Source organism: Pristiophorus japonicus, chromosome 1 (assembly GCF_044704955.1).
Source record: "Pristiophorus japonicus isolate sPriJap1 chromosome 1, sPriJap1.hap1, whole genome shotgun sequence".
Classification (NCBI taxonomy): domain Eukaryota; kingdom Metazoa; phylum Chordata; class Chondrichthyes; family Pristiophoridae; genus Pristiophorus; species Pristiophorus japonicus.
In genome coordinates, this window is record NC_091977.1 from 201,025,941 (window position 1) to 201,047,470 (window position 21,530).

General features: G+C 42.0%; 1 protein-coding gene across 1 annotated transcript in view; it reads left to right on the top strand.

The window, feature by feature from the left end:
- iqgap2 (IQ motif containing GTPase activating protein 2) overlaps window positions 1–21,530 on the top strand; it is a 405,429-nt gene that overhangs the window by 225,289 nt on the left and 158,610 nt on the right. Inside the window, exons 14-16 of the mRNA XM_070886141.1 lie at window positions 3,142–3,266; window positions 5,572–5,735; window positions 20,485–20,575. Coding sequence (XP_070742242.1) covers window positions 3,142–3,266; window positions 5,572–5,735; window positions 20,485–20,575 — 380 coding nt within the window. The remainder of the gene's footprint in view (window positions 1–3,141; window positions 3,267–5,571; window positions 5,736–20,484; window positions 20,576–21,530) is intronic.

Below are 21,530 nucleotides of genomic sequence, written 5' to 3' on the forward strand. Positions count from 1 at the left end.
TGATTTCAGTGCAGTATAATGGGGATTCCCGAGTGCTATCTGCCCAGATGTCTAAGCAACCAATCACATTACAGAATTCTCTCAGGTGGGGTACCAGGAAATGAGAACCTCCTTTTATCCCGACTTATTCAAAATGTTAGCGAACAAAACTGAGATTGGGGTTCTCGCATGGGGATATGGTAGAACCTGAAATATCATAACACATGTTTTTTTAAATAATTTTTTTTAAGTTTCTTGAAAATTGTAATTTTTATCACAATGGAAAAATGTGGGACTCCATAAAACTAAAATTAATTTTTCAGGGCAATAACATTTGTTTAGCGGTCAATATGCTGTTAAAATCCCAATTACACCTAATCCAATAAGGCCTAACATTTAATGGATTATTTAACAGCAATATTACTGTGGAAAAGCCCAAGTTTTTGTCAGTTTCATGGATTTCTCTGATTTCCCTGATTGCACTGATTGCCGGCTGTGGGGGTCACAGCGCAGTCAGTGTCAGAGCAGTGAGTGACTGACCGTAACGTCAGGATTTGTGTGTTTAGATGCATGTGCCGGTCAGTTTCAGTGGGGTGATAATGGCGAATGCTGTTAGTTTGTCGTTATTACCCACCGCAAATTTCGCTGTAATCTGTCCAGTCCCCCTGAAGCAGCAACTAACAAAGAATTATCTAATGTTGAATCTTCTCGTTGAAACAGTAGAGTATAAATTAGAGAAAGTGATACTTCAACAGTAGTCAGCTCACACTGTGAGCTCTGTATCCAGTTGTGGTCACGGGCACAAGGAAACATTCAAACTTTGAGACTGTGTAGAGAAAGGCTACAATAGTGATCCACAGTGTCCAAGGACTGAGCTATGAGGTGCTACATTAACCCGACAGGTTTTTTTCTTTGGTTCAATGTTGCTGACCACTCTGTAAACACGCCCATGCTTTCTATAGACTGGAGTGCATGTTTACTTGTCCAATATCTGTGAATGTAGTGAGCCACAGGGGTCGATTTAGAGAAACCTTGTCACAGTGGATTATTGGATATACCATATTTCCTCGCACCATTTTCTTGACTGTTAGATGAAAGAATAAAATCTATTGGGCTTTGCGTTCGGCTAGAAAATATTGGCCAGATTTAATGAACAGCAAATTGATAACTGACTTATAAATACATATATAATTACAGTAATTTAGAATTTGTTTTACATATTTTGGGGTAGAAATTGCCCTCCGCCAGAAACTGGGCGCACCTACCTTTTTTTAATAGGTTTTCTCCGTCCCAGTGAACTCGCTGTGGGTCAGCTGCCCCGATCACTCATCAGCGCCTCTCCCCTTCGGTTAAAGGGGAAGGCCGCTGTAAACCCTGCAGCCACTTCAGTGGCACCCCCTGAGCCACCAGGGAGGGTTTTAGCCAGGCCAGCGACCTGGCACCCAGTTGAACCCGGGGGCATATTTGTTGGGCCAATGTGGCAGTCAGCCGACAACAAAATAAACATGGTGGCCATGGCACTGCGCCCTCCCCTTTAAGGGCCACTGAGCCGCCATTTCGGAGTGCACCGACAGCGAAAGCTGTTGGGATCACTGGCCTGCGGCGGCGCCGTTCCGGCGGCGCAATTTCATGAGGGGGTCCCCGCCAGATGTTAAGGGGTCGGCGCGTGCGCGCCACAGTGCGAAAACGGGCGGAGCGGTCCAGGACACCGCTCCACTCCTGAGGAAGGGCAATTTACAAAATGGTGGCCCCTCCACGGAGAGTCGGCGGCCATTCTGCGCTGCCCCCAGCTGCCACTTTCAGGCGGTCAGAGGCCCTATCAGAAGGGGCAATTTCGGCCCTTGTCTTCATTCTTGTACTTATGGTGGAATATTGAAAGAATAATTGAGTATTCTTAGTAGGGCTCAATTGCTTTAAGAATGCAAAAATGTTTTTGTGAATTGTCTGATTTCCACACAACTACTGCACAGTGTTGTGAATATCGAGCTCGGTGTAAGGTCCTTATTTTTCAGTCTATATTCTCTAAATCCTTGTGGCTGTCAAAGGAGAGCTATTTAAAACTATGTGGTGATTAACATGTGACTGATCTCACGTGCGAAACAGTGCTGTGCTGCTAGTTCCTTAAACGTTCTTCCTGATGGGCTATTTATAATCAATGATTCTGTATGTATTTCGTGTCAATCCATGGAATATGCTGTACTAACATTTAACACAAGATTGACTCTGGAAGCACTTTTTTTGCGTATGATAGAGTTGTTTGCTGCTGCTTGTACTCTGGTCTTGCCTATCGCTACCTGCTTCAGAATGGGAGAAAGCCAACCTTAAACATACCATTCAAAATCCTTTGAAGATGCACTGAAACGAGGGGAATCTCTCATAAATACATGAGATTGGTAAACATTCACAGAACTCAACTGAGTTTGCAGCACACAAATACAGCTACCACTCACGTCCCTCTGCCTGTCTATCTGCTCCTGCCTGAGATATCAAGCCACCCAAGTTAAATAATGTGAACCTGGACCGGTCCCTGTCGACTCCTCCAGGCAGCTATGCTTTAACACCGCCTGTCTCCTGCCTGTTTATTGCTGGGAAATCAAATGTGCTCCACAGATTTCAAGAGAGTTATATAAGGTAAACTCTGGGGGGGAGAGAGGAAAGTAAAGCTGGGCCAGTACGTCAAATTACACCATGACCGTAAGACGAGGTGCACAAGTTCAATCAGTGAAAGGCAAATTTAGGTATGGGAAAGTTCGAACAACACATTCCTGATAAGAGGCAAAATATTTGTAATCAGTTGCTTGCCATGATGGTTATTTCTGGATGAGTGTGCATTTATGGTTCAAATGGCTTTTCTAATCTGTGTGGTGTTATCTTGTTTCAAAGTTTTATATTAAAACAAAGTTTCCCTTTCGAAACTGGAAATCTCCAATAAGTTCTTCCTGAGCTGCCTATTTTCCATTGTAAACAATTTGTTTTCTTAGACTTTCCTCATAACTTGGGTACCTCGGTATCCTAGCTTCAAAATCTACGTGTAAATGCATGAATGTTTTCACAGACAGTTTGTCTCGGTTGAGACTTAAAGCTGTGACCACAGAAGTGTAAATGAGTTCCCAAATGGTTATGCTACCTGACTTTTCAGATTTTAAATTCTCTGTCTTGCAGGTATGCGGATATGCTGATGTTACTGAAGGCACAAGCTGCAGACCAAGGACAGCAGTACTTGAGCTGGAATGATATTCAGAGCTGTATTGAAGAGGTCAACTTGCAAGTTAAGGAAGAAAGTGAAAGTGAGTCTGTGATCTAAAATTGCAACTTATTTTTGTGTGAATGTAATAATCTCCTTATAAGTGTAGATTGGGTGACCACTTTGCTGAACACTTATGTTCAGTCTGTAAGTGTGATTCCGGTCGTCTGTCACTTTAATTCTCCACTTCACTCCCACTCTGATATCTCTGTCCTCGGACTCCTACACTGCCTCAATGAAGCTCAACGCAAGCTCGAGGAACAGCACCTCATTTTTCGTTTAGGCACCTTACAGCCTTCTGGACTCAACATCGAGTTCAACAATTTCAGACCGTAACCTCTGGCCATCTTTGGCTCCCTCCACCCCCATCTTATGTTTTATTTCCCCCTTTTTTTTTCTCTTTGTCTCTAATGGCAGCTGGTCATTTCTCCACCATTCACACCCTATCCAGATTAAACTTTTTCTGACTTCTTTCATTACCATTTCAATTTGGCCCATCATCCCTTTTTTGTCTCTCTAATCTCTCCTGCCTTCCACCCTATTGCAGACCTTCGCTTTTGTTCTTTCTTCCCCTTCCTCTTTCAATGCTTAAGAATGTGTTCTTTTCGAACATTCGGCAGTTCTGACGAAGGGCCATCGACCCGAAACGTTAACTCTGTTTTTCTCTCCACAGATGCTGCCTGACCCGCTGAGATTTCCAGCATTCTCTGTTTTTATTTCAGATTCCAGCATCTGTAATTATTGCTTTTGTAATAATCTACTTGTTGCCCAATTTTTTTCCATGCGCTAAATTGAATTAATTTACTTGAAAGGTAAAGTGTCTCCACTATGCAGTGAAACGATTTGCATGGACTGCTGTAAGTGATTGTAAAGCCAGCTGTCCAGAACGTGACGGGTACAGCCGTGTGTGCTGTAATTGCTGTGACTGTAGCACATTGGATTATTCATGTGCTGAATACATTGTAATTTAAACAAAAAAGAGGTCCACATCACTCTCAAATCTCACCAAAGCAAATTGTGTACAAATTATGTTCTTGAATATTAAAATGAAGAATCTTTCCTAATTTAATTCTGTTCACTAAACTCAAAGGGAGAAAATTGTGATGGCTAAGTCTGGTCTTCAAACACTGATTTACTACAGTAGTTTAAAATGCTTCATTAACTTCAATCAAAATTAATATGATTTCCTTTATTAGACATGAGATTATTGTGGAAAATTCCATGATTTAGTTTGTGATAGGTGTCACGGTAGGCACTGTATAGTTGAAAAGAAAAATTGCAACTGCAGAAAAGGCTAGAAATATACAGTAGATCTGTTGGCATTTGAAAAGAGAAAATGCATCTTAACATTTTGGGTGAAAACTCCTCATCCTGACTATCAGACTCCATGAAATTGTACATAATGAACTCTTCACTAAAGGACAAATAGTTGCATAAGGTTATCAATTAGTAATCTGTATGTTGGTTCCTATATTTACCAGCAAATGTGTATATATATGCTAGTCAATGTTTTCAACTTATTATCATGTTTTCTGAATAATTTGTGATTACAAAACCCACTTTGGAAGAAGGTATGCAAATGCTAAATTTATTGCTATTTTGTCCTGCAAATACAGTGCTAGAGTTTATTTACCTGCACCCTTTAATGGCACATATGCGCATGCTCGTGATATTTTCTCAGTATTATGAATAGTTTATCAACTCCATTACCAGTACATATTTGAGGATTACTTACTTTTTAAAATTTAGAATTTTCTCCCCTTTCTCATCTCTTGAAGGCATTGACCCTGGGAGTATGGTTCTATGGGCTTTGCTGCTGTACGCCCCGCCCCCCCCACCATTTTTTGTGCAAACCTGGATAAGACTGTTTGTAGCCTAATTGAGGGGCATTATGGCTGAGCGCTATCCTGTGCACACAATCCATGCCCATTTTTTGGTAGATGTTACTAAATAATGATTGGGAACAGGAATGCTGGCTGTTTTTACTTTCTCCAACCAAGGACATAAAGGTTATGTCACAGTGCCATTTTTGCCACACTGACTGAAATTGGCTAACTGTGAATTGAACCTTTTGCGCATCTGGTCATGACTTAGTATGCTGACTTCACTAACTTGGGGGGATTTATATTTATAGTTTTACTTTTACAAATCTTGGTTACCTATTGGGGTTCAATTTTTTCAAAGAAAGCACGACGACTGTATTTACAGTAGGTAATTTGGTATTCTGTAAGTGGAGTTTTGGCCCTGTGAACCTTTTTAGCAATCACGCATGACACAGCGCAATATCTCCATTTATTACTGTTGTTGTTTGTTGTAAGTTCATATTTGTTTTGACATTCCTTCGACAGAGGTCATTGCAGCTGGTCTTATCAATGATATTGTAGATAAAGAAGATCCCAATAAAACACTGGAAGCATTATTGATGCCGACTGCTAAATTACAGGAAGTGAAGCCCTCAATAGCACGCCATTATCAAGATGTCCTATGGCACAATAAGCAACAGAAATGCAAGGTGAGCCTTCATAAAATGTTTGCTTAATTTTGTTTATATTTATTCCATTAAATCCTTTTGCTGTAATTGTAAATTAAGTCATGCTATTTTGGATGTCATTTGTGCTCTCACTCAGTCCCACATTTTACATGGAACAATAATGAATATTTTATATCCAAAGAAAATGTTTTTGTTTGTCAATGGGAATTTTCCAGTGCTTCCAAGGATCCATTTTTGAATTCTTTGGTTCAGTGTTGTGCTATCATAAAGTTGGTAGACTGGCTCAACATCCTTTGATGGGTGTAGCTGAATACTGGAGAGACTGGTACAGGTATTCATTAAATGTAAGGACAAGGATTATAATTGGGACTCACTGATCTCTGTTAGATCGTTGGGATAAGCCCAGATTGTTGTTGTTAAGATGTCTATTTATTTGAGCCACAAATTGCATATTAGAAATACCTATGTCCATCTTGAATAATGGGTTATGCCTCTGTAAACTCATCACTATGTAAATCTAGCTCCCGAGTTTCCACATTTTTTCTGAACTTTTTTCAGTGTATGAAACTTTCTTTAAATTACATATTTCACATGAATGTTCTGATTACACATGTTATAGCTTTTGTTTTGTGTTCTCAACACTAGAAAGTGTATTAAGCTTGGGAGAGAGAGAGATATTAGGGTTAGACAGTGTCCTTTTTTTCAATTTAATATCAAATAAATGGCACAATTTTAAAGGGGTACAGGAAGAGACCTGGGGGTGACATACCCAAACCAGGACAAGTTGAGAATGCTGTAAAAAGGAATACGAGATCTTTGGCTCGACAAATACATGCATAGAGTACAAAAGTAAGAAAGTTATGCTAAACCTTTTATAAGGTTAGGCCACAGCTGAAGTATTGTGACCAATTCTGGGCAACATATTTTAGGGAGGATGTCAAGTCCCTGGAAAGGGTACAGAGTGTTATGTATGTAAACTTGTATATACCTTGTACAGCCACCAGAGGGCTCATCCCCTGGAGTCCCAAGGTTATCCCACAATCCCTTGGGAACACAGGTACTTAAAGCTGGAGAGGCACTCTGGATACCTGCAATAAAAGACTAAGGTCACACTTTACTTTGAGCTCACAGTATCCAGTCAGACTCCTTATTCATATATAACACACAGGAGGTTTACTAGAATGGTACCAGGGACGAAAGACTTCAGTTATGTGGAGAGACTAGACAAACAGGGTGTTGTGTATGCTGTTTACACTGTTATGCCACACTTAATGTACCCTTACACTGTACACCAGAGGGTGCTGCTGCTGGAGACCTAAGGGTTACGTGCACACGGCAGGTAACCCAGTATAAAAAGGAACTCGCAGCTTGTTGTCCTCACTCAGGAGCTGTAAATAAAGGACTGCAGGTCTACACAGTTTAAGTATCATACCCTGCCTCGTGGAGTCATTACTAAAGGTACCTACATACACTACACTGGTGGTGGTCTCCCTAGACCAGAGAAGGTTAAGGGTTTTGATAGAGTAAATAAGGATAAACTCTTGCCAGTGGCAGAACGGTCAATAACCAGATGACACAGACTTAAGGTAATTGACAAAAGGACCAGAGGTGACGTGAGGAAAAATATATTTATGCAGTGAGTTCATAGAATCATAGAAATTTACAGCACAGGAGGAGGCAATTTCGACTCATCGTGAGCGCACCAGCCTAATCCCACTTTCCAGCTCTTGGTCTGTAGCCCTGTAGGTTACAGCAGTTGAAGTGCACATCCAAGTATTTTTTAAATGTGGTGAGGGTTTCTGCCTCTACCACCCTTTCAGGCAGTGAGTTTCAGATCCCCACAACCCTCTTGGTGAAGAAATTTCCCCACATATCTCATCGAAACCTCCCCCCAATTATTTTAAATCTATGCACCCTGGTTGTTGAGCCCTCTGCCAAGGGAAACAGGTCCTTCCTATCTATTCTATCCAGGCCCCTCATAATTTTATGCACCTCAATCAGGTCTCGCCTCAGCCTCCTCTGTTCCAAAGAAAACCGATCCAGTATCTCCAATCTTTCCTCATAATGAAAATTCTCCAGTCCAGGCAACATTCTTGTAAATCTCCTCTACACCCTTTCCAGTGCAATTACATTTTTCCTGTAATGTGGTGACCAGAACTGCATGCCGTACTCCAGCTGCGGCCTAACCAGTGTTTTATACAGTTAAAGCATAACCTCCTTGCTCTTGTATTCCATGCCTCGACTAATAAAGGCAAGTATTCCATATGCTGCCTTAACCACCTTATCCACCTGGCCTGCTACCTTCAGGGATCTGTGGACCTGCACTCCAAGGTCCCTTTGTTCCTCTACACTTTTCAGGATCGTACCATTTAATGTGTATTCCTTTGCCCCGTTAGACCTCCCCAAATGCATTACCTCACTTATCCGGGTTGAATTCCATTTACCACTGTTCTGCCCACATTGATATCTTCCTGTAATCCGCAGTTTTCTTCTTCTTTATCAACCACACAGCCTATTTTAGTGTCATCTGCAAACTTGTTAATCATACCCTCAACATTAAAGTCCAAGTCATTGATATATACTACAAAAAGCAAGGGACCCAGCACTGAGCCCTGCAGAATCCCACTGGATACAGACTTCCAGTCACAAAAACACTCATCAACCATTACCCTTTGCTTCCTGCCTCTGAGCCAATTTTGGATCCAACTTGTCACTTTGCCCTGGATCCCATGGGCTTTTACTTTCGTGACCAGTCTGCCATGTGGGACCTTATCAAAAGCTTATGATCTTATGACCCAGAATGCACTGCCTGAAATGGTGATGGAAGCAGACTCTATATTAACTTTCAAAAGAGAATTGAATAAATATTCGAAGGGAAAACATTTTCAGGGCTATAGGGAAAGAGCGGGGGAGTGGGACTAATTGGATAGCTCTTTCGAAGAGCTGGCATAGGCACGATGGACCAAATGACGACCTGCTGTGCTGCATCATTCTATGATACTATAATTCATTTTTTTTTTAAAGCAGTTAAATTCTGAAACCAACAAATTTATCTCACTGTTTTGTGAACAGTTAGAAAAAGTCAGTGCTAATTGCTTGCATCTGTAGATTAGTTTTCTAGCAAAGAGCTGGTGCAGACTCACTGGGTGGAATGGTTGCCGTCTGTTATAGAGTTCTGTGTGAAGGAGTTGTTTCTTTCAAAAGATTCAAGCCTCGTCCCATATGTGAAAACATATTGGCCCGGAATTTGCAGTAGTAATAACAGTGAGGCTGTCAGTGCTCGCCATTATTACAGGGGAAAAACTGACAGCAACTTCTCGCGTCCGACCTGTGGAGTTCAACGCGAAAATCCTGAAGTTGGTGTCAGAGATGCCCCGCTACTCCACAGGCTGTGCTGTTGCAGTCTTTGCCGATGGAATCAACATGGAAATCACTGATGAGATGTGAACTTAAGCTAATTCCCCACTATTCTCACTCTAAAGACCAATGAAAAACTTAAGCCTTATTCAATCAGGGATAATTGAGTTTTTATTGGTGTACTAAATCATAATTACTGTTGAACAGCCGCTCTGGCCCTGAAAAATTAATTTTACATGTATGGAGCCTTATTCCCTCAGAAGAAAATTAAAATGTTACCAATTTTAAAAAAAAAACAATTAAAAAAAAAAGTTTGTGTCTTGCTATTTAAGTTTCTCCCTTAATCTCGTGTATATCCCAATCTTTATTTTGCTTTTTGTAATTTATATTTCCTGCTTTGCCATCTGAGAGAATTCTCCAATCTGATTGGTTGACACCTGTAGAAGCTGCTGAATTCAAACTGATGTTGGAAAAGAGAGAGCCTATGCTCTGGAGCTCGCAAAAACTTTGAGGGGAACTTTTTTTTGAGAGGAATGGCGAGTGCCGTTCCTTCTCTGCTGACCACAAAATCCGGGCCATTATTCTACGTTGCTTTGCTCGAAGTCTACTGTTAAACTTTTAAAAAGAAATTGGTGGGGAAATATTGCCATTCTCATAGGGCTGAGAGAACTGCACCATAAAGTTATTGCCATTTCTTGGCACTGAGATTTTGTAGGATTTTGCACTGTGGCGAAGTAGTGCTATTAATTTAAGTGCCAGTAGAGGCCATAATACACCCAGTGGAACTTTCCAACATGTATTGCAATTTCTCATTATATAAACATTAACCCTCATATTGCCATTACGGCTGTTTCTCTTGCCATTTTTTAATTGATCCCACATATTGCACCAGTTTAAATCTGAAGAAAGACGATATGATGTGACTGCTTGATGCCTCTGAGCCAGAATGCTATGGATTTGAGCCCCCTACCTCGATTTTAGCACACATTCTGGGCTGATGCTGTGTGGTACTGTCTCTGGGTGAGATACGAAGCCCTTGATTTGCACCACCCTGTGCGGCATGCTTGAGACCCAGAACCCAGTGGAGCATTCAACAGCTGTGATGCTTTTTGTTATGTCTTGAATAAAGAGCCAGACTAGATACTGCAAGCTCAAAGTAAGTGTGACCGTAGTCCTTTGTTGCAGATCTCAGAGTGCCTCTCCAGCCTGTGAGGCCTCCTTATATACAGGTGCTCCCAAGGGATTGTGGGATCCCTTGGGACTCCAGGGGATGAGCCCTCTGGTGGTTAGACATGGTATTTACAGGTTTACAGACATAACAGTTCCCCCCCCCCCCCCCCCCCCCCCCAGCCAAAGTCAATAGTGTAACTATTTACAATGTGAGTCGACCTGGGGCCTGCCTTCCTTTCCCTGGTTGATCGTCTCGGTGCAAATGCTGAGTTTGGTGAGTCGTTTGTTGGGCCCTCGCTGGGCTGCTGTGCAGTTGGCCTTGCTGGGGGTGGTGAGGTCTGTTGCAGGTGATGGGTTCTTCTTCGGGGTCAATCGCTGGATCGGTTGCCACGTGTGTGTGTGTGTGTGTTGGAGGGTCGAAAAAGATGGTCTCGATTGTGGGTTGTTCTGGATAGTCCGTAAATCTGAGTTTGGTTTATTCCAAGTGTTTCCTGCAGGCGAATCTATTTGAGAATTTGACCACAAACACCCTACTCTCCTCTTTGGCCAAAACAGTGCCAGGAAGCCACTTGGGACCTTGTCCACAGTTCAACACACATACAGGATCATTTATCTCAATTTCGCGTGACACATTTGTGTGATCATATGTATTCTGTTGAAGCCGCCTGCTTTCTACCTGTTCGTGTAGATCAGGGTGTACAAACGAGAGCCTTGTCTTAAGGGCCCTTTTCATGAGCAGTTCAGCGGGAGGGACCCCAGTGAGCGAGTGGGGTCTTGTGCGGTAACTAAGCAGGACTCTGGATCAGTGAGCCTTGTGTTACCCTTTTCAAGCTCTGCTTGATTGTTTGAACTGCTCGTTCTGCCTGACCGTTGGACGCTGGTTTAAACGGGGCAGATGTGACATGTTTAATCCCATTGCGGGTCATGAACTCCTTGAAGTCTGCAAGGCCCATTGTCACTTACGAGGACATCAGGCAGACCGTGTGTGGTAAGCGTGGCAAACATGGCCCATAGGCTTTCAATGGTGGCAGCGGACGTGCTTGCCGACATTATCACACATTCGATCCATTTGGAGTACGCATCTATAACCACTAAGAACATTTTTCCCAAGAATGGGCCTGCATAGTCAACATGGACCCTAGACCACGGTTTGGAGGGCCAGGACCATAAATTTAGTGGTGCCTCACTGGGTGCATTGCTTAACTGTGAACATGTATTACAATTGTGCACGCAGGACTCTTAAGTCTGCGTCGATATCGGGCCACCACATGTGGGATCTGGCTATCGCTTTCATCATTACGATGCCTGGGTGGGTGCTGTGGAGATCATTGATGAAAGTGTCCCTGCCCTTTTTTGACTCCACTACCTGATTACCCCATAAGAGGCAGTGTGCCTGTATAGACATTTCGTCTTTGCGCCGCTGGTATGGCTTTATTTCTTCCTGCATCTCTAACTTCCGTGGAGCACACAGTTTTTTTTTTTACTAAGGACAGTAAGGGGTCCTGGCTCGTCCAGGTTCTAATCTGTCACACGGTAACAGGTGATTGCTCACTCTTGAATGCTTCCATTACCATGACTAAATCGGCGGGCTGTGCCATTTCCACCCCTGGGTGGGCAATGGGAGCCTACTGAGAGCATCGGCACAGTTTTCTGTGCCTGGCCTGTGGCAGATGGCGTAGTTGTATGCGGATAACGTGAGCGCCCATCTCTGGATGCGGGCCGATGCATTCGTATTTAACCCCTTGCTTTCAGAAGAGATATAAGCGGCTTATGGTCAGTTTCCAATTCGAATTTGAGCCTGAACAGATATTGATGCATTTTCTTTACCCCGTAAACACATGCTAGCGCTTTTTCAATCATACTGTAGATCCTCTCGGCCTTAGACAGACTTCTGGATGCATAAGCAACTGGTTGCAATTTCCCAAATTCATTAGCTTGTTGCAATACACACCTGACCCCATACGACGACGCATCACATGCTAGTACCAAACGCTTACATGGATCGTACAACACAAGCAATTTGTTTGAACATAACAGCTTCCTAGCTTTCTCAAAGGCATTTTCTTGGCTTTTACCCCCTCCTTTACGCAGTAAAGAGTGCAGGGGTTCTAACAATGTGCTAAGACCCGGTAAGTTATCAAAATAATTCAGGTGTCCTAGAAACGACCGCAGCTCCGTCACGTTCTGTGGTCTCGGTGCGTTCTTGATTTCCTCCATCTTTGAATCGGCGGGCCTGATGCCGTCCACCGCCATTCTTCTCCCCAGGATCTCCATTTCAGGCGCCAGGAAAACGTCGTCCTCTGCAACATGGTTTGCAGGATTAGCAGGATTTGCAGCTCGCTTGCACATATGTTGGAGGTGTCCCATTGTTCCACAGCCCTTGCAAACGAATCCTTTGAAGCAGCATAAATGGAAATGATCAATCACCCCTGCAGCGCCAACAAGGTGTTAATGGCTTTGTATTCACCACCCTTGATGGTGGACTCTGAGTCATCTGCGAACGTGCAGATGCAGGTGTGCAAGTCCTGCCCTGTACATTTCGATTCGAAAACAAAGTTACTTTGTTCACAGTACTTGCAGCAGTACTCGTGTGCTGAGAAATTTGTTTGGTATTGTCACTGGTGGCAATAAATGCCTGGGCTATCGCAATGGCTTTACTCACGGTTGGGGTCTCAAAAGTTTGCCAAGTATTACTTCATGGCCAATGCCAAGTACAAAGAAGTTCCTGAGCATGTGCTCCAAGTGTTCTTCAAATTCGCAATGTCCTGCAAGGCGCCTTAGCTCGGCGACGTAGCTCGCCACTTCCTGGCCTTCAGACCTCTTGTACTTGTAGAACCGGTACCTCGCCATCAGAACACTTTCCTTCAGGCTTAGATGCTCCCTGACCAGTGTGCACAAATCATCATACGACTTCTCTGGGTTTCGCTGGAGCGAGCAGATATTTCACAAGGCCATACGTTGGTGCCCTGCAAACGGTGAGGAGGATCGCTCTTCGTTTGGCAGTGTTCGCTTCTCCTTCCAGCTCGTTGGCCATGAAGTATTGGTCGAGTCGCTCCACGAAGTTTTCCCAATCATCTCCCTCCGAAAATTTCTTCAGGATGCCCATGGTTCTCTGCATTGTTGCGCTGGGGTTCGTCATTTGTATCTCGTTGGCAATTGTTATGTCTTGAATGAAGAGTCAGACTCGATACTGCAAGCTCAAAGTAAGGTGTGACCGTAGTCCTTTATTACAGATCTCAGAGTGCCTCTCCAGCCTGTGAGGCCTCCTTATATACAGGTGCTCCCAAGGGATTGTGGGATCCTCTGGGACTCCAGGGGATAAGCCCTCTGGTGGTTAGACATGGTATTTACAGGTTTACCTACATAACACTTTTTAGAATTAATTTCCTTATGTGCAACATAAAATGCAAGAATTGTACTGTCATGACTTGACTTTTCAGTGCATTTCAGGTTTATAAAAGTACAGCTTTTTATGTAAAAGGTGATCTAATTTATGCATGGTTTATACCCAAGCAATAGCACAAATGCTGCATTTATGTTGTGGTTAGTCTTTGATTCACTACACGTGAACGATATATTCCAAATCATTACGTTTATGAAAAAAAACAATTTTTAAACAAGATAGGAAAAAACTGTAAATGCTAACACCTGAGGGAAAAAAATACTGGAAAAAGCTTAACTGAGGAATGCCTAGGAAGTCTACATAAAATTAAGAATGGTTGCAGCTGTTAAATATAAAAAATATTAATCATTTGCACTGTGGAAAAAGAAAAAAATATTCCAGCTTTGTGCAATTGGGTTGTGACCATCTCTTCAAACTCTTTGAAAAATTCTACATTTTTAAAAATCTAGAGCATGTCAAGGATCATACTGACATTGATTTAAAGCTTTTGGGCTAGAAATTCGTTTTTCAGTGTTAGTAGGCCCCGATATTCAACCTTTAATTTGCACAGCGGTAAAAATTGGCGTTGCACGAGGATTCGCGGCACAAAGTGCGAATTTCGGCAATTTTAGCCCGAGGCGGATACCGCTGCGAGGGAAGCCCTAGGAGGGCAGAGAAGCACAAAAAAAAATTGGAAAAGACAGAAACAAACATTTACAAAACATTCACAAAACCCTTAGCTACTAAATCACTAAAAAAAGAATTAAAAAATAAAAGCTTTAACTTACCTTTTTACAGGTCTTCATACTTACGCTGTTGGTAGGGCTGCACCAACAGGTTTCTCCCTGTCAGTATTCTGGGCGTAGAATACGGGTGTGGGGAGAGCCAAATTTTTGTCGCAAACGCTATTTCGGCTCTTGCATGGCGGCACTCCTCTCCCCAGCGGTACATGGAAAGCACCGCCTCAAAAAGGCGCCTTAAGTTCCGGCCGGGTCTCTCCCTCCTGGTTTTTCACCAAATATGGTGAAATATCGCCAAAAACCCGGTCGTAAAGTTGGTGAATTTCTAGCCTCAAGTGTTCTGTATCCCAAGACTGTGTAAATAAAGCAAATACCGAAATGTTTCTCTTATTTTGCAATACTGTGAGCTATTTATCTCTCCTCTTCAAGGGAGATGATTTCTGCTGGGTATGGGTTCCGTGGCAATATTTGACCAAAATGATCATTTCATACTTGCAAGCCTGAATCTTGACGGGCTAATAGACTGTGATGGTCATCATAACCAAGTTTTATCCTGTCCTCATCCTGTGTCTACGAGTTGAAGTCCAATGGGGATTACTGGATAGCAAACAGACAAATAGAGACTTCTTTTCAAGCCCTTTCCTCCTTGCTGGGTGCATGGAGACCAGCAGTAGTGCTCCAATACAACTTTGATTCTTTCTATAGAGAAGGTGGTTAGTTGTAAAATTCTCTGCTGGAAACAATTGTTGAACTAGTGATGTCTATACAATATGTTAAAAGGGAATTTAGATAATTGCTTGAAAAAGTGAATGATATGGGGAACAGGCAGGAGAAATGCTAAATGGGCAATTTTGGAGTTGTAACATTCTGTGACTCAGATACACCAACGCAGCATTTAGCAAGTTTTGAACTTGGAAGCTTTTCTGCTCTGTTCTGCTTGGTCAGCATACTATCTAGTGTAGTTATCCACTGAAGCCACAGCTGTAACTCAGCAACCATATATTCACACAATGTAACTATTTATACTGCACTTTTTTTGACAGGCAGGCATCTGTCAGTCTGTCCAGTGCACGCCCCCCCGCCCCGCCACCGCCCATACTGCACTTTTTTGATCGACAGGCGACAAGCCCCCGCCCTCCCCCCGCCAAATCATTCCATGCATGTGGTGCGGAGAAGTAGGACCTGAGGCCCCCCTCTCTCACTCTCTCTCTCTCTCTCTCTCTCTCTCTCTCTCTCTCTCTCTCTCTCTCTCTCTCTCTCTCTCTCTCTCTCTTTTCCAGCCGGCCTAGGAGGGGCGAGAGGGAGGGAGGGCATGCAAGACGGATCATGTTCGTTGGAGTGGATGATACCCAAAAGTCACGACATTGTCACTATTCACTTTTCACCCAATAAACCTGTTAACAATTCATACACAATGCCTACCCCATCTATGGTGGGGGCGGTGAAGAATTCACTTGCGCTGGGATAAGTCACTTCGGCTGGGGGAGGGATGCACTTGGACTGTGGTACGGGACTTTGGCTGGCCCTTGCTGTCTTCTGGGGAGCTCTGTCCTCTGTCGCTTTAGGAAGTCAAAGTGGACTGAGCTATAATTTGCAAAGTCAGCGAGACCTTGGGACGGCCATTTCCAGTTACACATTCCTGTGAAACTTCAGCATGTTGCTTATCTTCCAAAGGGACCAATCAGAAAGAAAGGGTGGAGCATGTTGTCCATTTTTGCAGTACAAATAAGCGCATCCATATTCACAACCTTTAATGCATAACAAGCTTTCGTAACTTGCTTGAGGGGCTGGATGGCTTATTCCAGTTCCTATGTTCATATTTTCTCATTCTGAAGATTGTGATTTTTTTTTTAACCTTGAATAGAAATATATATAGTAGTACAGAAATGGATCAAGGCAACTGTTTACACTCAAATATACAGCAGTAAGATACAGAGCATACCAGTTATCTTTTATATAATCCTCTTCAAAATGATAAGAATTACATTAATGGGGGTAAAGCGAAACACAAATCATCAAAACTAGAATAGCAATTTTAACATAGCCGGTCTATCGCTGGTCATACCTGTATAGTTTTGAGATTACAAGGAAGGGAGCAGCATGAAGTAATAATAAGAGACATAAAACCACACAACGTGTAGAATGTCAGAAAATAAAAGAAAACATTGACGTTCTGCGTTTCTGTAGGCAATACATAACAGCTGTTAGTGATTTTGAGTTATTTAAAATAAAAATAGGTTAGCTTCAAAAGCAGAATTGGCAAAGTGAAGAAATTGTGATCGCCAAAACACAAGACAGATGTACTCTGAAAACGTTTTGATTGGTAGATCTTTGTAGAGAAATGGATGTCAAGTAATTGTTACTGCTAATGCACATGGGAAAAATAGAGCAGTATTTATTCCCACAGAAGAAAGTAATAACTGGCACTCTTTTTTTTTATCCCGAACACTCAATTATTACTATTTAGATGGTGTATTTTGAAAGTTATATTTCTATGACGAGCAAATATAATGGCTAGATTTAGGCTGAAAAGGGTAGTGTGCTGATTTTTAAGCAAAGCATCCATACAGTGATGACATTGGATGGAATCCCCAGAACAAAGGCAGTTCAGTTGACAGCTGGTATGAAGATGGAGCACAGTTTGCTAGTAGAATATTCTTTACTGCCATTATTGCTTATACTGAACAGAGGTAACTGCAGTCCACGAGTAAATTCATAAGAATAATCAACAAATGTTTTTGGTGCCAATCCAGTTTTTGAGTCTAAAAAAGGGAACAAATGTATATCAGAACTGTACGAACCTTAAGATTTTTAAGTAAAAGAATGAATTCTACAATATGGAGTTTGTAAATCATTGTGGAGAATATTGCGTATTATAAAAATCAATGGTTGATATTACATGAATCTGCTTGGAGGGGGCATCCCTATATATGCAGTTACTCTCAGGATAGCCAGATTTGGAGAAGAAAACCGTAATCTCGGTAACTCCTTGTAGAGTTGCTGAGGAAAATCTGGTGTATTCAAAATAAGTATCCAATAGCCCATAGTTATTCCTTATGAACAGGTACTGATACAAGTGGGAAGTAAAATGCGGCACAAAGTATGCCCTGAGAACATGGAAGTTCTATATTTTTATTGTCTTATTATTCTGCAAAGCTTTCACCCTTGCAGTTCACAGTGATAATTTGAACAAGTTCTCTTCTGATCTGGAAGTTAACTTTTTAACTCCTTTGGTATATGATATTCTAGATGTCCTTTAATGCAGGATTTGCTGTCACAAGATGCATCACTCACCTTATAGTTTATGGCAGGCCCAACCTGTTGTAAGAGCATTCAGTTATTCAGATCTGAGATGGAAACATAAATCTTTTGTTCATTTAGTAATGAGTATCTGGGATGTGATTCTTGTTATTCACAGACTCATAGCTAGCCTGCTTAAATTCACCTCAAATTCTGCATTTTGGAAACTTCCTTTTCATTTTATCATCAAGAGAAGTGAACTTCATGTTTCAGTGGTTGACCAACTCATTACTTTTAACAGTATGATAGGACTATTCTTATACCACAATCCCCAAGGTGTTTGCTTAAGCTAGTTTCAAACATCATTTGTGTAAAGAGGCTACAATGCCTGGCTTTCACATCTCACATATTCTTCCTCTCTGAAGAGACATCATCACAATGGTGATGCTTGCGAAGGTGTGTTTTTTTTTGGGCATCTACGCAATTGTTATGGTTTGGTAAAAGATCTTCATGCAAACTCATTAGCAAGCAATAAATGGCTAAATAAAAATAATCTATTTGTAAAGTAACTCTTTGATTAGCTGTGTCAGTTGCAGCTATGTTGGTAGCACTGAGTCAGAAGGTTGTGGATTTAAGTCCCACTCCAGAGTCTTGAGCACCAAAATCTAAGCTGACACTCCAGTGCAGTACTGAGGGAGTGCTACAATATCAGAGGTGCCATCTTTCGAATGAATCATTAAACCGAGACCCCGTCTGCGCTCTCACAGGTGGACGTAAAAAATCCCACAGCACTACTTCGAAGAAGAGCACGGGAGTTACCCCTGGTGTCCTGACCAATATTTATCCCTCAATCAACATAACAAATAAACCACATTTGGTTATCACATTGCTGTTTCTGGGAGCTTGCTGAGTGCAGATTGGCTGCCACGTTTCCTACATTACAACAGTGACTACACTTCAAAAATTACTTTGTAGGCTGTAAAGCACTTTGGGACATCCGGCAGTCATGAAAGGCGTTATATAAATGCAAGTCTTTTTTAATTGTGAACTGTTGATTTTGAGCCTCATTTACATTGGCATGTGTTTAATTATAAATGACTTGGGGCTGGCTCCCCCAGTTTACATTACTATTTACAGTGTCGGAATCATCTGCTTAAAAAAAAATTGAGTTTACGATTTTCCTGTTGCAATAAGGGAGTTGGATTTTGCAGTATAAACTCGGGGAAGCTAGAGTTACCTCCTCTGCATGTGCCATATGCAAGTTTCCTTTCAAATCCAAGTAAATAATGTTGGGTATCTTTCCTAAGGATTACTGTGGGCTTGGGATGACAAATGCTTTGCTGTTACTCAAAGCTGGCCTCCTAATTAAGTTATAGCCATCTACCGGCTGTATTACTTTGTGCTACCATTCAGCACAGTTTCTCTCGGCCTTTGAATGTAGTGCAACCTCTACATAAAAAGCCCCATTGATTTTTACAAAACTAGATTGGTTAAAATGATTTTACAGCCATTTTGAAATTGGGTCAGTGATCTGTATGCTGGATCTTTTCCCATTTCGTTCCCTGTCCAATTTTGGGGCAGGGCTTTCTATTAGCATCAGATGTGCCTGCTAATTTGCTTGTGGGGGTCAAAATTGCTTAACTTCATCAGGCAAACAATTCCCAGCATAGCACTGGTTCATCCACCTGCCCATATAACATGGGTACCCAAGGTTAATGGGGACAATACAGCTATTTTATCATGTTTACAATGGTTTTCCCAAGGGAAAATCCCCTTTGCTTTCTGCAGGGAAAGGTGAATTAAAGGAGAAATGTGTGGCTGTGACCACCTTTTGCCCCTTTTTCCTCCCCCCCCCCCAGTTAGACAGTCCATGTGCAATTCTTTTTCAGTTTCTCCTGTTTGAAAGCAAGGTGCCTGTAGTGTCAGAATGTGGAACCTGTTGGTACCTTTTTTATATATTTTAAAAAGATATTTGGGCATTCTTCTGGGAAATCATAGAATTTTGCAGTTACCTTTTCCTATAATGCATCCATGATTGACTAAATGCCAAAAAATCACTGATCTCTCTGCTGCACTCCCAGTGATGACCTTCCTCAGCATTTTTCCCCTCCCTCCTATTTCCCTCGCTGAGCCTTCTCCCTCTGATGCTTCTCATCCCACTCTGTTGTCCCTTCTGTTATACTACTGCTCCTTAATACTTGTTTCACTGTTGGATCCTGGCTGCTGGTCCCAGACCTAACCTGAAGCTGTGGCTTCATTTCATAAGTGGACTCTGCCCTGTACTGCAGAAAGGATTCCAAATCTGGCAAAACTATTGCGAGCTTGGGAATTCTCGTCCAAAACGCCCAGCAGTGTCCACTCTGGTGAGAAGTGGCAGCTCTGGTGAGGTAGGAGTCACAAACAGCCATCATGCAGCCAAGGACAGCAGCAAGGAAAGCCTCATGGAGCAAAGCCATAGTGCTGTTGCATGCCCCACCTATAGTTAGACACTCGAGAGAGGTCATACAGGTTACTAATGCTTTTTTTTTTAGATATAAGTACATGTTGTGTCTCAGTAATTCAGAAACATTCCAGATACTCAGGTACTAACCTGTGGTTTATTTACATTATTCCTAATTCTATATCTTTAAATAAATTTTAATTCCGTTTTTTTCTTGTCAGTCACTTTGAAAATCCTAATTTGCATAAAACTTATCATTTAGATTTGAAGAATTGCTATATGGCATTTACACACCTTTGTGGTTGGTTTTCCAAAACGATTGCTGAAACTGCCTCTATAGATCGATCTTGATTGTTTTTTGTGAATGCTGCTCACTTTTCTCGTTTTATGTTTTTGATCTGGCTATATTTGGATGGTAACACTCTGCTCTTTACATTGAAGGTGTCTCAGGATGCCTCAGCAGTACTGTGGTTGAATGAGATACAGGAAGCGATCATTTCTGCAAATAAGGACACTGACGAAGCTCATTGCTGTAAGTAAAGGATGATGGTGTGTCTAGATTTAAGATCAAGCAGAATTAAATAAAAACAACTGTTCTAATTTTGTTTGTGATTTACAGTGGGAGAAAAAATTACTATTACTATGTAGCTACAGTACTGTAGTGTTCATACTCAGCCAGAATATTCTGGTGTTCAAATCCAAATCATGACATTTGTTCATGGGTGTTTTTGTGACTGGAAGGATGTTTCCAATGGGGTTCTGCAGAGCTCAGTACTAGGTCCCTTGCTTTTTGTGATATACATCAATGATCTAGATTTGAATATAGGGAGTATGAATGAGAAGTTTGCAGATGATACTAAAATCAGCTGTGTGGTTGATAATGAAGTAGAAAGCTGCGGACTGCAGGAAGATATCAATGAACTGGTCAGGTGGGCAGAACAGTGGCAAATGGAATTTAATCCAGAGAAGTGTGAGGTAATGCATTTTGGGAGGGCTAGCAAGGAAAGGGAATACACATTAAATGGTTGGATACTGAGAAGTGTAGAGGAACAAAGGGACCTTGGAGGGCATGTACACAGATCCCTGAAGATAGCAGGTATATAAGGTGGTTAGGAAGGCATAAAGGAATGCTTGCCTTTATTAGCCGAGGCATAGAATACAGGAGCAGGGAGGTTATGCTTGAACGTATAAAACACTGGTTAGGCCGCAGCTGGAGTACTGCGTGCAGTTCTGGTCACCGCATTACAGGAAGGACGTGATTGCATTGGAGAGGGTACAGAGGAGATTTACGCGGATGTTGTCGGGAGTGGAGAATCTAAGCTATCAGGACAGATTAGATAGTCTGGATTTGTTTTAATTGGAACAGAGGAGGCTGAGGGGAGACCTCATTGATGTGTATAAAATTATGAGGGGCCTAAATATAGTGGGTAAAAAGGGCCTATTTTCCTTAGCAGAGAGGTCAACAACCAGGGGGCATACATTTAAAG